Source organism: Scyliorhinus canicula, chromosome 3, assembly GCF_902713615.1.
Source record: "Scyliorhinus canicula chromosome 3, sScyCan1.1, whole genome shotgun sequence".
Classification (NCBI taxonomy): domain Eukaryota; kingdom Metazoa; phylum Chordata; class Chondrichthyes; order Carcharhiniformes; family Scyliorhinidae; genus Scyliorhinus; species Scyliorhinus canicula.
The window spans coordinates 179,363,023-179,380,103 of NC_052148.1; the positions used below are offsets into that span (position 1 = coordinate 179,363,023).

The following is a 17,081-nucleotide window of genomic DNA, read 5'->3' on the forward strand; positions in this document are numbered from 1 at the left end:
TATGCTATTTTATACATTTCCGACACATGGTCTATGTACCTAGAATTGCACTGGCTCTTTTATGCAAAACTCAGAAAATAATGCCCAACGTTAGATGTGATTTTGCGATTGGGCATCACTTGAAGAAAAACCCGGAGTATGTTCAGAATTACATTAACAACCAGCCAGACCAGCATTGTAACTCACCTTATTCTTGTAACAAGCTACATTTATTCATGCGCAGGGCCTGTGCCTTGCAAACAGAAAGAACATGTCCAGGCGTTGTGCCTTTTAAAATAAAAAAAAAAGCATGAGGGCAATAGTTCCCTTGGTCTCCATGGCAAGGCCTCAACCAATCATCTAGCTGGCCAACCAATCAACAGCCCATTCTCATGCAGTATAAATTGTTTTCTTTTGAAAATGATATTCTTGCATCTATCCTGGTGAGCATAAGACAAAAAAACTTCAATGGCATGCTCTCTTTTCAGCAATACACAAATCAAAACTATGAACAATAAAACAGTCACAATGGAAAAATACCACTTGGGGCTGACCTCGGGAAGGAGGGAGTCATTTTTCATAGAATCTAAGGTGAAACACCTTTAATATATAAATTCATAAGTTTGATTTATATGAGCATGCCACAATTAATGACTCTCTCTGAATAAAATTTGGAAGGTCCAATTTATCATTTGGATAATGAGCAGTTGTGTAAATTTGGGGAATTCTGGGATACCAACGAAGCGGAGGGCAGTCTGGAACACTGACAAAGGTAGTTGTCTCATAAATTTGACCTGTAATGTGCAACAGCCTGTGGCTGTTCGTAAAAATCCTGTCTTCTAATTGTCTCCAGCTACTCTATGGTGATGCTACCTAACATGCAAAAAAAAAATGATCAAGCTATACTGAAGGTGCAGTAATTGAATAGTATAGCTAGAGGCTAAATTAGGAATTTAAGATCAAGGTGTGTTGTCTATGGACAAGCTTTTAATTCCATCCTAATTGCACATGATACTTACGAATACACGTATGATTATTTTAAACGTTGACTGAGGTCAATAGCCAAAGCCATTGAAACTGAAGCCTTTTAACTTGACTCTCATTTTACAACCAGGTTTTGCAATATCTGTATTTAGCTTTGGCTATGCTTTTCTTCACTCACGAAGAGTACAAGTCACTTCTATTTTTTTTTAAAAGATTTCGTGTTTATCTAACAAAAAAGTGCCATACTAGGTTTCTACAGTGGTTGGATGGCTGCATTTGATACAGCTGATGAAGGGACAAAAGAAAATTCTAAACTGTTTTGAATCCTTTTGTCATTATGCAGCAGATTGTACTCCTGAACTTTTCTCTGACATTTGCAGGTACGTGGGAGTAAGGGAGAAGTGCTATATGTTCTGGATGCCAGTAATCCACGGCATTCAAACTGGTTGCGCTTTGTCCATCAGGCACCAACACAAGAACAGAAAAATCTGGCTGCAATTCAGGTGTGTATGACGCTATCACAGAGGTTTTCAGACATGGTTCATAGTTCAGCAGTTGTGTCTCTTTTTCATTGCATGCCAACCTGTGTTGGCATAGTGCCTGCTCCCTACTTTGTAGATCGGCAGTAATGTTCATAAATTAGCTTTTAGTTCTAATAATTAGTTGCTATGTACATCTGGGAACTGTAGTAATTACATTCTTCATCTAAAATGTTAAGGTTTCAATAAAAATAATATAATACTGTATTTAAACTGTAGTGTAGTCAATATTCTGATGCTTTTAGTCCTAATTTAAAATTCCATATCAGCTTCTTTATGCCAGTGTCAAATTAGATGGGATATAAATGTCGAACAGCATTGCACTGTCAATAATCTCTGTTGAAGTAATGATTACATAATTTTTATGTTGATGTCAACTGAATTATTTTATCCAGAATAACAGCCTGCTTTTAACATACCTATGTGATTAGTTTCCTCTCACCACATTCTCAGCCATGTGTGGGTTTAAAAAAAAACCCTAGTGCGTTATAGCATACAATCGAATGGTGCAAACAGCTTTTAAATGTTCAAAGCTTAAGCCAAGGTCAAGCTTCTGCAGAACTGGCAGGGATTTGGTTCACTTCTCTCCAGGCTGCCAAAGGTCATTCATGTATTCCCTTCATTGACTTGAGATTTGACACGCCACTCTTTCTCTTGCGCCGATAGGATTACTTTCTTTCCCTTATCTAGACCACCAAGGATGAATTACTTATACTTTTTCTTCAAAAGAGAAATTGAATGCATATTCTGCCATTAGATCCTTTAAGCCATTTAACTCACTCCTCCCACTATATTTCTACCTGGCCTTTTGCCGCTGCGAATAGAGGAAATACTGTAGGTATTGGCCATTGGAAATTTAATGTCTCAAAATTTAACTTGGTGATGATGCATAGTCAGAGTGGGGGATCTTGATGTTCTGTGAATGGATGTGCCAATGATGTGATGGCATTCCATTCTGAATGCGTGAGTATACATTTCCCTTCGGGTTGTCTGCCATCATTTCTTTGTTCCATCACTGGTTTATTTATGAATATTTCAGAGGCCACATATACGCATGCAATGGAACAACTTGGGTCACGTAATGCTTTGTTTGCTTTGGCCTGCATCTATGTAGGCATGCAAGTACACTTTCCCACTAATGCAGCTTCTCTTCATGCACAAGGAACAGGAAGTCGCAAGGAGTCACGATTATGCTTACTGATGTGTAGGTAATGTATCTGATAACAGCTTAAACAAATCTAGAGTTAAAATTGCAATTCATTTCGGGAATTTTTTGTGTGACCAAGGAGTTAAGTTGCTATCAGATAGCACAATGACAGTTGTTAAATTTGTGAGTGCAATTCTCTGCATGTGTACTAATCTATTTGGCCTCTTACCAATGTGACACATTGATGGTCTTTGCTACCTCCAATAAGAAAAGCCCTGCATACAAGCCAGAGTAATGAAATATTAAAGATTAATGGCACACGAGGTATTTAGTTTGAAGTTGAAAGACTGCATTTTTAAAAAATATATATTTTTACTGAAATATAGTCTGTCAGCTCTGACAAAAGAGCATATTTGGACTATCTGTACTCCACAGATGAGTTAAAAATTGGTTGGGGAAAAAAAAGCAGAGGCCTGTTTGGATAAGCAGCTTAATAAATTAACATTTTGGTGAGCAATTCAAAGATGACAGCTTGCATTTACATTATGGTGTTCTGAAAATCAATTATTTATTTCAAAGCAATGAAAATAACTAGCAAAATTTTACGTAAAAATCCCTATAAGATTAAAACAAATGAATTGATGACAGTGCTTGCTGGTCAGTTCGACACACCAATTTATTTTTTTTAAGGCCACAATTCAATTTTGACCTTTTGAAGGTCCTGCTACAATTTCTGCCGAAGGAATGCTTGAGATTTATTGCAGAGGAACTATTAAAGAGGATACATTTCTACATCCTCCACCTTTTACTTTTTTATGAGGAAATCATTAGACTCCCAGGATCATCAATCCTAGTTGTGTAAGCCTGATGTTGAATCTATCTTTCCTCGCATGCATATTGTACTGCTATGCTGAGTAATTTGTTGTGGTGACAAATTCATGTTAGTAAGTTCATAAAGTAATATGAATCAAAAACTTAAGCTACAAAGGGAAGTGTTTCATTTAACGGTGCTTCAACTGATCGGAGATTATGGTACTTTTTTTCACTTCATTGAGGATAAAGAGATTGAAGTTATTTCATTTTGGGTACAAAATCTTTTACCATTGAAGTGGTTTCTCCGTCTACATAGTTATGCTTAAGATACGTGTTGGTTGTGTTTGAGTTTTCTGATTAAGACTTTCTTTCAGTGATTTTTCTCTCATCCTCCTTCAATGAAAGTAGTGACTTGTGATGGTGTGGATATTCACAGCTACCAGGTCCTCACCAATACTTTGTGCTCATTATTCATGCGAGAACATTGACAATGTGTTGGCAGAGTATGATGTGGGGGAATACCAGTCAAAACATTCAAGATATTACCTGATGTTTGCTTGTGAATTTTTCAGCAGGGGTTACTGGATGATGGCCAGGAGTTGGAACTCTGACTGATTTATTGTTTGCTCTTATTACCCTGCGTTGTCAAGGGCATTCAGTCCCAAGAATGACTGAGATTAACTAATTCAGCCCGGAGTAGGAATTAAAATTGGAACATTCCTTGCAATTATATTTCTGTGCCACACCATTTGAGGTGCTTTCCAAATGGAGCCTTTTTTCAAATGTCGGCCGTTTCAAAACGCAGCTTGTATTACATGCAACATCCTTGGTCATTTCAAAAACATTTTTTAAAACCATTTTGTCTTGAAAGATTAGACAAAGTGGCCTTCAGTTTTCTCACTTTGTTGTCCTTGTAATTTATTTTCTCACACTGAAACTTGTAAAAACATTTTTATTTTTAATGATATACAGCGTCGCGAGCTAAGTAGCTGGTTAGTCAGGGTGCACAACCCTGTTAGTGCCTGTAAGTGTGTGAGAGAGACGGCTCATAGAAGCTTATCTGATTGTTACTCCTCTTGGTCTCTGTCTGGTACCTTTTGTTAATGACCTGACTAATATCGAAAATTCACTTTCAGTTGTTGTTCCAGTACCCTGCTATGCCCTGGCACAGTGCATTGGTGTACAATTTTGGCAATCCTTATTTTTAGTAAGAATGTACTTCTCGAGCTTTGCTTCTTGCGTAAGTAGAGGCAAGATGATGCAAAAAACATGTTAGACCATAAGACATAGGAGCAGAATTAGGCCACTCGGCCCATCGAGTCTGCTCCGCCATTCAATCATGGCTGATATTTTTCTCATTCCCATTCTCCTGCCCTCTCCCCTTAACCCCTGATCCCCTTATTAATCAAGAACCTATCTATCTCTGTCTTAAAGACACTCAGTGATTTGGCCTCCACATTCTTCTGCGGCAAATAGTTCCACAGATTCACCACCCTCTGGCTGAAGAAATTCCTCCTCATCTCTGTTTTAGGAGCGTCCCTTTAGTCTGAGATTGTGTCCTCTGCTTCTAGTTTTTTCTAAAAGTGGAAACAGTCTCTCCACGTCCACTCTATCCAGGCCTTGCAGTATCCTGTAAGTTTCAATAAGATCCCCCTCATCCTTCTACACTCCAACGAGTACAAACCCAGAGTCCTCAACCGCCCCTCATATGATAAGCTCTTCATTCCAAGGATCATTCTTGATAATCTCCTTTGGACCCTTTCCAAGGCCAGCACATCCTTCCTTAGATACGCGGCCCAAAGCTGCTCACGATACTCCAAATGGGGTCTGACCAGAGTTTAAATAGCCTCAGAAGGACACCCCTGGTCTTGTATGCTAACATTGCATTTGCATTCCTAACTCCCGACTGATGTTGTTGTATTCTAAAATAAGAATAGGGCAGCATGGTGGCGCAGTGATTAACCTGGTGCCTCATGGCACCGAGGTCCCAGGTTTGATCCCAGCTCTGGGTCACTGTCTGTGTGGAGTTTGCACATTCTCCCTGTGCTTGCGTGGGTTTCGCCCCCACAACCCAAAGATGCGCAGGGTAGGTGAATTGGCCATGCTAAATTGCCCTTTGATTGGAAAAAAAAATGAATTGGGCACTCTAAATTTATAAAAATAAATAAAATTAGAATACAATTTAAGCACAAGATCATTAATATTAATTATGTATTTGAATATATTAAAATGCAGTGATTGTTCTAATGATCTGGTTATTTTAGGAAAAGTTGACGAGCCTTTTATCTCTTGCACAGATATTTGCTATCAACTCCTGATCACAGCAGCAGGGAGGCAATGTTGCCTGTATTGTGAAATATAAAATGGCCCCTTGGAGATATCTGCATTCTACAACTGTCAGTACAGTTCCTGTTATCATAATAACAAATAAAAACTGGAGTAACGCTCCAATTCTTTTGGGGTATGTTAGAAAGAACAAAATCTTCTCCATACAGGAGTCCACGTGTAATCTATTCCAGTCAACAAACCTTTGATAACAGTGTCCGTGGGTGATCCATCGATCTCGCTTATGGAGAACAAGCAGTCCTTTTGCATGTTGGAACTACCTAACTCTTTTAATGGTTGGGTTGAATTCCAAAAAGATACTAAGGTATTTTTTCTGGTGTAGATTAATGCTGTTGATGTGTTTGACTGTATTTCTCTGCTTGTGAAAGTTGAAAGAGAAGACAAAGTGAAGAGCTGAGACCAATGAGGAGAGTGTGGGGATTTGGGTAAAGAAGGGGTACACAGGAGATGTGTAGTTCGTAAGAATAGGAATGTTCTGTCAGTGACGGAAGTGGTAACTGGCTACAGAAGCTTGCATGGAAAATATAAATGGAACAGATGTAAATAGGCTTGTCACTGCTACTGCGGATATGTGAGGTCTGTTTTAAGGAAAAGGATTACATTCCATCCTAACTTATTTTCTTCATTAATTGGGTTTTGTTGGACCTCAAAGAATAAGTTGTGATGGAGAGATGGGGCTACACTGAGATTACAGGAAAAGGCCTGTTAGGCAAACAAAAGATAATGGGTTAGATTTTTCTTTTGTTAGGCTTTGCCAAATATATCATTGACAGCAGCAGTAGTAAAGCCACACTTAACTGTTTTATTTTCTTCTTGTCAAAGAAATATAACATTATTAGCAGAGACCTGTAAAACATTTGCAAAGAAATTAGTATCTTCATTGCAGCAGTTCTTAAATCCCTCTTTACTGTCCCATACCTCTGACACATCCCATTCCTTTCATTCTTCTCATAGCCTCCCCATCTCTTTCTTCATCCCACCCCTCCTTCCTATGTCATCCCAGCTCCTCTCACATGCCACCCCCCCCCATCCCCCCACCTCCCATGCCATCGTAGCAGCTCCCTCCACCACCACTCCAGTTTTCAACTGCTCAGTAAGCTTGGGCAAGGACAGTGAGAACCAGGGCCTGTAAGAGAGGTAGGGGAACAGTGGGGTCTGGTGGCCAGTAACTGAGGCCGGGGGTGGCAGAGACTGGGGCCTATAAACTGGCTGAGGGCCAATAGCTGAGGCCAGGGCACAGGAAGAGCTGGATCCCAGTAAATAAGGACGGGGAACAGCGAGAGCCAACAGCTGGTGACCAATATGCTTAGCTCCGTGCTCCAAATCGAACCATCAATTGATCAGAAAAGACAAATAGGCAGAAACTGTATTCCAGGTGTGGATTATAAGTAAGTGTGTGGCTGGATGAATTCACCATCTTTTTGATAACTGTCTTGCAAAATTAAGTAGGTATGAGTTTTATTTTGTTTTCATAATTATATGAACTCTTTGGGCCATTCTGAACCACGTTGGGCGGGATTCTCCACTGTCGGGATTCTTGATTGCTTCGGCAGCCCGGGGATTTCCCGGCAGCGTGGGACTGCCTACAATGGAAACCACAATGGTGAGACGGAGAATCCAGGGGGCGCACCAATCTGGTATGGTGGGACAGAGAATCCCGCCCATTGACTTTTTGTGCAGCTAAGTGGATTATTAAGATATAATACCAAAAACTGGAGAGTTCTTTGGGAGCAAAGAGATTATTAAAACAAGCAAAGCATACTTTGTCCAGTTTTAAGGGAAAGTCAGAGGACACTTTTATTTTTAATTTGTACTCTGGCTCTAATCCTTGCTCCCAGCAACCAGCTATTAGTGTTCCGATAAAGGATGTTAAAACACTAATGGCAGAAGGTACATTGATGCTGGTGTTATGCCAAAAGTATAATTTCTCTTTAAAGTAACTTGACAGGAATTGGCAGCAAGTATATTTAATCCTTATTTCTACAATGTTGATGCGTCGAATGGTTGTTTTTGACTGACGCAGACGTGATGGGCCGAAGAGCCTTTTCTGTAGTCTAGACGTCTATGACTAGGACGTTATGACCAAAATTGTTTGATTCCAACAAAATGCACTTCAAATTATTTCTTTTAAGAATGTATTTATTCTAAAAGTAAGTGTGTATTTATTCTAAAAGTAAGTGTATCATGGCTGGTTACAGAAAATAAGCTACGTCATCAAGAATATTTCAATATTTACTTATTTTACATGAATGTAAGATAGAATAGTGTGTTTTAAAAGTTATTTTAATAGGTTGTGGTTGCAGCATAAGAGCTCATTTGTCTTGGTGCTGGGACAAAAAACAGTTCACAAGCAGCTAAGAGTTACATGGTGAGATAGCCAGCTGTTATTTTACTATTGCTGCCTGATGTGGAGCTATTCAAGTTTGTTTGGCTAGTCTGTCACGTCGTCTGAAAACAGTCAGCCTCATGTCATTTTAGAATTATTTCTGTTCCAGCGATCTCAACAAACTGTTACAATGGCCAAAGAGACTGATGACTTTTTAAAAAAATTAATTCCCCTAACATCCAACAAAATAACCAAAGAACACGATCTTGTGTTTTAAGTTGTTTACCATTGCAAACAATCTTAAATCAACATAAATCATACAATACTTAGCAGGCAAGTAATACCTTGAACTAAAGAAAAGACACTTTTGCATTAACTAACTAATGCAATCAAGATATATCTTGCAACACTGTTGGCTATGCACCACACTGATGACAGATGTTTAGTATTACAAGAACATGTTCAGTGTTACTCCCTGCTCCCCAGCAAACTCACCTCTCCCTGCTGTGCTAGGTCACAACTTCCAGCGTCCTTTGAAACTTGTTTCACTCAGCCTGACACTTTTTTCGAGCTGACTTCCATCATCAAGGCCCACCTTGGTGACTCCCTGTTCCCTAAATCTCCAAAAGTCCTGTCTGATCCGTTCCCTTCCTTTCGAACAGAAAACCAACTCTTCCAAGTGGCTTGCTTACCCATAGCTGTCAGTACTTTCTTCGTCCACACAGAATTAGTTGCTTTCTCTGTCTTTCTCACTCACTCTCTCCAGTCTCACAAGGCAGTTATCCTTTTCTGTGATGATGTGGAGATGCTGGCGTTGGACTGAGGTGAGCACAGTATGGAGCTTTACAACACCAGGTTAAAATCCAACAGGTTTGTTTCGATTCACTAGCTTTCGGAGCACTGCTCCTTCCTCAGGTGAATGAAGAGGTGGGTTCCAGAAACATATATACAGACAAAGTCAAAGATACAATACGATACTTTGAATGTGAGCGTTTTCCAAGGCAGCCTTCAGGGCGCGTGACAATGCAGAATCACCGAGCAGAAACTTATAGCCGAGTTTTGCACACATGAGCCTCAACCGGGACCTTGGATTCATGTCACATTACATTCATCGCCCACCATCTGGCCTGGGCTTGCAAAATCCTACCAACTGTCCTGGTATGAGACAATTCACACCTCTTTAACCTGTGATTATCCCTCTCTCCAGTTGCTCTGTCTGGACCTGTAGACTTAATTACCTGCAAAGACTGTCATTCAAAGTATAGTATTGCCTCTTTGACTTTGTCTATATATATATATATATATATATATATATATGTTTCTGGAACATACCTCTTCATTCACCTGAGGAAGGAGCTGTGCTCCGAAGGCTAGTGATTTGAAACAAGCCTGTTGGACTTTAACCTGGTGTTGTCAGACTTCTTACTGTGCCCTTTTCTGTAAGTTATTATTTGATGGTATGCAAATTATCACTTGATTTCAGGAACAATTTCACCCTTATGGTAACTGGCCCCATAGGTTTCTATAAACTGGGGTGTTTCTGGAATTCCCACTGTTCCTTGGTCAATGGAGATGTGTTAAAACATAAGCATCTTATAAGGTCCAGTGTTTCTAACAAAACCAATCAATAGACAAACCTGAGATTTTTTAATGTTTTGTTTACTTGATTGGTCAATTACATTTTTGCTTTTGAGGAAAGGATGTGGAGTGGGAATCACATGGGCATGTGAAACATTGTGGACCATTTGAAAATAGTGCAGAGTTTAAACAGACTGCAGTTTTGCTCGATCCAGGTTCTTAACTTGCAGTGTGGGAATTACAAATTTATAGAGGAGATACAAACGCTCGGCTGAAGGGGGAATAAGGTCTAAGTGTTATGATCTGAAGTTCTTTCAATCTCCATTCCTTTAAAATTGGAAAATAAAATGAGGCAGTAACTCTTAGCTGGAATAAAATGTGCCGTTGGGGTGCATTGCTTGATGGGCCATCTGGTGCAGTTTATTGTTTTTAAAAAAGCATTTGTTCCTGCAATTCCAATAGACTTTGTTGTTGACGTTTTCCGTAGGTTATAACTACAAACTGAGCCCATTGTGATTTCGTGGCTGAGTTTCAAACAGTCGAAAAGCACTTATTTCAGCAGGGAGATGAGTTCACATTCAACAGGTTGACAGATTTAAGAGGCTATTAAAGGATCAGAAACTTTTGCTATGGTTACTGACTAGTAGTTTGCTTTTATAAACGATTGATAAGTTGAGATTTAAAAATGTTGAATGGATTTCATGAATTAGACACTTCATGCAGAAAAAGAAACTGAGTCAAAGCTTTATTAGATTGTTAAAAGTTAATGTTTAAAAAAAATCTTCACATGACACTGAAGAGCTGGCCATGGTGGGTGAGTGGCAATGGAGATGACATGGGATATGAGATGCTGGAGGTTGTATTGGGGTGCGGTTTAAGGGGACATGGAGGGAAAATGGGTAACATGGGGGATGGGTGAGCACCACAGGGTCTGATGAAACTGGACTGAAGTGTCAGGGAACCAAAGTGAGCCTTCTAATGAGTGTGCCTTGGCACTCACCCCCATCCATGGCTGCCTCCAGTGGCAGTGCCGAATTCTATCACATCCCTACCGACTGAAAACTGTGGGTGCACAGAGGCCCTATATTTGAAGGTTGGTGGGATTTCCTGAATTGAGCTATCTACCTTGGTAACAAAAATCCAACCCAATGCATTTGGTTGTCAAAGTAAATCTGTCCTTTGGAAGCCTAGGCAAATTGCAAAAGGAATATGAGTGTTCCCTGTATATTTTAATTATTAGTCCCGATTATGCATTTAATGTGGCATGTTATTACATTCACATCACATAGAAACATCAATATTTTCTAGCACAGAAAGCGATCATGAGACACCTGGTGCCTGTTCGAGCCAAACAAAATGAGCTGCCCAGCCTAATCGCACTTTCCAACATTTTGTTCATAGTTTTGCAAGTTACAGCACTTGAGGTGTGCATCCAGGCATCTTTTAAATGAGTTGAGGGTTACTGCCTCTATTGTCCTTTTAAACAGTGAGTTCCACTCACTACGACCCTCTGGGTGAAAGGATTTGTCTTCAGCTCCCCTCTAATTTTCTGCTAATCGCTTTATACCTATGTCCCCTAGTCAGTGACCTCTCTGCTAAAGTAAATAGGTCCTTCCCTTCCACTCTATCCAGCCACCTCTCAATTTTGTATATATCAAACTTCTCATCTGTTGCAAGGAGAAAAACCTCAGCCTATCCAATCTTTCTTTCTTATTGCAATTTCTCAGTCCTGGCAATATCTTTGTAAATCCCCGCCCAGCAAGGCAGGTTTCACTGAGGGCAGTGATATCAGTTTGAAGTCTTGATGGCTCACGTTTTACAATTACAGTTCCTCTTCTCTCTGAATGGTCACTCTTGAGATTATCTATTAATGTTCTAACCTACCAAGTTGAAAAATAATTTATTTTCTTTGACAACAAAGGTGATAATCCCACAAGGTTGTGTTTCCCCAGCCTGTGGTATTATCATAACTATCAGTATTGCAAGGGTTAATGTAGTGTCAAGAGTAGCTACTAGAGGGAGCTACAGTTACAACTATATAAGGCAGTGATTTTAGACCTTAGAGCAGGGTGTGCAGGATTTAGCTAGCGAAGGTCAGAAGAGCAGATAGTACAAATGAGAGTAGATAATAGTTCACACCAGTAGTGAGATTAGTTGTACATGAGTATAGTGTAGATGCTGTTAGTCAACTGTGTATTCTTAACAAGTACGTGTCGAATCCAAGTTAGTGTAAATAAATTAGTTGCTTTGTTTAAGTTAAAGCTATTTTGTGCTCTTTGTGAACACAACACCAACCATCCTGAAATAAGCAATACAAAGAACACCAAGTGGCACCTGGAGTCTATTTCTTGTAAGAAACAAGTTAGATTAGGAATGAATATCATCAGGAGATTGAAGAAGCAACACAGGAGCTACAACTCAGAAAAAATCTATGAGGAAGACTAATCGGAAGATGGAAGGTCTCAAGAAGCCTGACCACTTCAAGACACACGATAAACTATGCCAGAACTGGGTCGTCTTTAAGCAAGAGATTGAAGTTTTCACTTCTGCCTCCGCGCTTGAAAATGACCAGGAAAGTGCAGAAATTGAAGTGAAAGTTCCCTTCAACAATGTGTTTATTTGATTTGGGGTTTGGCAGGAGGATGGTATTGTTGTTATTGATATGGGGATTGACATTACATTCAGTACTGATTATTGTTTATAATTGGGTGTAAATTTGGGAGAAAATGTGGAAAAGAAGGAGAATAAAAATATATTTTTAAAAAACAATGTGTTTTTTGGAAGGCTGTTTTCTGCTCAAGCTTTCCTCCAGTTTTCATTAGTGTTCTGGAGTTAAATATTCAAATTATGCCACAGAGTTTTGTGGAACCATATGGTGAGTTGTGGGGGGGGGGGGGGGGATTTTGAAGATTTCTATGGATAGGGAGGTCCAAGTTGCCACTGATCAGAGCTATTTCTCTGTATGATGCTGCACTCTGTTGAATGGAGGAGGGGAGCGATATTTGAGAGGATGGCTAGCCACCACTGGGTGGATTTGGCGTTGGTGGGAGCTTCTACACCACTTTATTTTCAGCACCCCCTTCACCAGGATCCAGCCATGGCAAAAAACAAACTCTCTTACCTTCCCGTTTTTCATTATTTTTTTCCTTCATCCTCCTCCTATATTAGAAGTAATAGGAAGTAAATGAAAATAAAGTGAGGTACCTTGGTTGTTTTTGTCGTCCAACCGTTTTTTCACTGATCACTTGAAAATTGCTGAGGGTCTCGGCATTATTTTCCTTCACAACGGTCAGACTGCCTTGGGGGTTTCTGAAAACATCAACCAAATTCTCATTCTGCTATCCCATTTTTCTTCATCCTCAGAAAATGAGGCTCACGAAGACCTCTAAATTGCTTTTGTCCTTCAACTTTTTTCCAATATTCCATATTACCGATGTTTTTTCTTTTTTTTTTTATTCACAAATAGTCTACCTTTTGAATTAAACCGATTTTGGCCATACTGCCATGTCCTCCAGTTAGGTTTCTTCCCTTTTGGCAAAATTACCAATATTTGTAACTCCATTGGCATTTCAGAATCCACTTGTTGTACCTGTGCAGTTGTTTGTCTCCACAACTCTGCAAGTGATCAGATAATTCAGATATTTCGTCGAGTACATTTTCTGATCAATGTCCATTATTCAATACTTCATGGCTTTTAAATTAAAATCATAGAATCCCCAGAGTGCAGATTAAGTGGTGCACAAAGTCCCATTCGGCCCATCGAGTTACACCGATACTCTGAAAGAGCACCCTACCTAGGTCCACTCCCTGCCCTATCCTCGTTACCCCATGACCCCACCTAATCTTTTGGACATTAAGGGGTAATTTAGCAGGGCCAGCCCACCTAACCTGCATATCATTGGACTTTGGGGGGGGGGAGAAAGCCCTACACCCGGAGGAAACCTACACAGAGACTGGGAGAATGTGCAAACTCAACACAAGTCACCCAAGGTTGGAATTGAACCCGGGTCCCTGGTGCCATGAGGCAGCAGTGCTAACCACTGTGGCACTGTACCACCAGATTTGTCGGCCTGTATTTTGCATTCCGACACCGGGCATGCGTCCCAACATCACCAGAAAAGTGTGCAGTATTGAGGGAAATGGCAAAGTCTGATTAATGCCCGCCAAAAATTAAGTGCCAACTAAAGCAGTTAAAAAGCCTGTTGACTGAGATTTATCGTTGCCGGTGCAGTCATGAGCTTGTTGAACCTTCAAAATATTAAATGCCAATAATGCCACCCGTGACATAGCCCCAGTGACATGCTGCATCTTTCTCTCTCCCTCTTTTTCTCCCCCCACCTCCCCAAACGAAAATCTTGCTGGTAACAGCATTGGAGGTGGCATGCTGACTCTGCTGTCCTGGCCACCTTGATGACCTTTCCGGTTGTGCTCTGGCCATTGGAGTGGGCTTTGCCTGGGAGGCTGCATCCAGCATCATGGATTAGTACTCCTCAGTCCTCACGGCATGATTGGATGCAGTGGTCACTGGGAGAAGGATGGAAGAGCTGGTGCCCACGTCCGGAGTGCCATGAGAGGTGCCCATAGAGATGTTGGGCAGCTCATCTGCCGATACGAGGTATGTCTGTACCTTCCTGCTCACAGGCGGACACTGAGCTGAGGTATGTCTGTACCTTTCTTCTCACAGACGGACACTTAGCTGAGAGACAATGTGCCTCATTCATCTCTCACACTGCTACTGACCTCCTGAGCTCTGGGAACCCTGGACTCTGTTTCTGGAGCTGTCTCTCTGAGAGTCACCACTTTCTAAATGGAGGAAGCTGTGCGTTCAGTGCTCAGAATTAATGCACAGCTCATGCTCTGCATGGTCTCTATGTCAGAGTCTATGCAGACCCTCATGGATCTCTGTTTGATCTCCTTGCACATCCCGCTGGGTATACAGTATCTGCTGCCTGATTGACTCCATAGGCTCGTCATCTGGGTCGGACCCGGTATGGTCCTGGTCTCCAGCAGTCCTCTGAATCCTGACACCTTAAGGCCTCTCTGCCTCTGCCAGCTCCTCATGTGCGTGTGCTATGCCCTCACCACTGTGCATTACCGTGGAGCTGAGGACTGAATGCTCAATGTTGTGCTGGTATCTAATTATGAGAGAGGGTGTGACTCTGGTGCAGGTGCCAGTGTCTTTTTATCAGAGGTTAAAGGGAGATCTTCAAAGTCACTGGAGAGTGGTGCTGACGGCGCATCTGTGACAGAAAGGCAACATATCGATACATAATCATCACACAGTCACGTGCATGTTAGGTGGGCTGATGAGACAATGAAGAATAGCAGCATGGTGCTATCTGCATTGAAGCCTCAATGGACACTCCTGCTGCAATATTTCCTTTCCAAATGAGAGGACCACAAAATATTTGCACACCCCGCCACACTCAAATGCTTAACTTCATTCGAGTCCCTGACAGGCGGAGTGAGATCTGCGGTGCCATTCCATCTCCAATGCATCTGTCTTGTAGCTGGTCAGGCCTTGCAGATTGGGTACCCACCACCTGTTCTTCAGCACCTTGCCACATTATGGTTTCTCTGAAAGGGAAGAATAGAATTTATCGTTAGCGCTCCCTCTTTCTGAAACACCATTCCAACTTACCCCCCACCCCCACACACTCACCTGCCTTGGGCCAGGTTGCTGGACTTGTCAAGAGTGACATTCCTCACCCTCCAAAGTGCTCAGGCTGCGTTTTCAGACATCCAAGCATCGACAGCGCAGGTTTCAATGCCAGTTGACCCACATACTTATCTCTTGAGTGTCATGAGGAACAGTCATCCGACTACACTTCTCTACACAGTTGCTGACCGCATAAGATTGTTGACCAAGTGTGAAATTCAGGCCGCAGTGTTTCTCCATTATTGTTTAAAAAATATGACCGAGATGAGCTGTGGATATTGTCCAATTTGGTTTAACGCAGTGAATTCTGTGTTTTTAACAGTCTCTGTATAGGTGTGATTTTGAACCATTGCATACTGGTGACCAATCACGGACGTTGTTGCAAAGTGGGAAGGTGGTGCAATAGTTCAGTTGGATAATTGGTCAATCAGACAGACTTTGATTCGCAAATGACAATCTCGCTTAGTTGCTGTTATGTTGGGACAGCGAAACAATGACGAAGCAAAATTCTTTCCTAGACAACTTCAAAAAACCACGTTCGGAGCACAGTTCACAGATTAAGTTTGCAGAATGCAGAAAGCCTGGAGTACTTAGTCACTTGAAACACTCAGGGGGCGATTCTCCGCACTCACGACGGTGCGGAGAATAGCGGGGGTCGTAGACTTTTACGGCCACGCTGGTCTGACGCCCTCCCGCTATTCTCCCCCCCCCCCCCACGCCCGCCTCCCGGCTGTGCCAAGGGTGCCATGGGCCCGCGATTGGTGCCCACCGATCGCGGGCAGCGGGTACTTACCCCGCGCACTCTTTGTCCTTCCGCCACCCCGCTGTATCCATTCGCGGGGCGGCTGTGGGGCATCCCGGCCCGCGCATGCGTGGGTTTCGCGCAAATGCACGATGACGTCATCCGCGCATGCGCGGGTTGGAGGCTTCCAATCCGCGCATGCGTGGCTGACGTCATGTGACACGTCAGCCGTCGCAAACTCTGGCAAGCGGGCTTAATGAAATTCGTTAAGCCCGCGATGCCGGAGTTCACGGCCGCGGCATGCTAGTCCCGACCGGGGACCAGAATCGGTTCCCGGTCGGGGGGGGGGGGCGGAGGCTGGCGTCAAACCCGCCCGTTTTTGACGCCAGCCTCACGATTTCTCCCGGTTTCGGAGAATCACGCCCTCATTATGTCGAGTCATTTATTAAATTTGTCCTGCATTTTGGGGCCCCCCTGGTACCGCATTTCCTTTATGGTAAATCTGCCACTGGTAGCCACTGAACTGGAGTTGATCTCCAAGGGTTTGAGATTATCCTCATCTATGAGTGACATTTGTTTTTCACCAGGTTTGGTGTGACGACTTGCATGTACAGGTGCACAGTGCTCAGCTGTTGAGAAGACCAGAGCTACTGCAGAAGTTTAAGAAGAACCGTATTGGTTTGCACCACAGCAGACGGCTGAATACTGCCTTCTCATGACCAGCACACAAGCGGATTCATGAACTCTTGTAACTAATGCCATTGAAATGATGACAAAGCACCCTTTGTGGGCCTCCCAGTCATTGGAGAAAAACTTTTTAAAAAGTGGTTTTCATTGAACTACCATCATTGAAATTACAAAGTACATCTGAATACTGAAATGAGATAAACACATTTTGAGTATTATAGTCATTAAAATACAAGGCGCTGAAGTTCAGAGACTTCACTGGCTGCCAAAAGTATAAAATA

General features: G+C 41.9%; 1 protein-coding gene across 4 annotated transcripts in view; it reads left to right on the forward strand.

The window, feature by feature from the left end:
• Positions 1-17,081, forward strand: part of prdm5 (PR domain containing 5) — a 432,322-nt gene that overhangs the window by 49,052 nt on the left and 366,189 nt on the right. For all 4 annotated transcript variants that reach the window (XM_038791835.1, XM_038791837.1, XM_038791838.1 and 1 more), the window contains exon 3: positions 1,344-1,466. In XM_038791835.1, the coding sequence (XP_038647763.1) occupies positions 1,344-1,466 (123 nt within the window). The remainder of the gene's footprint in view (positions 1-1,343; positions 1,467-17,081) is intronic.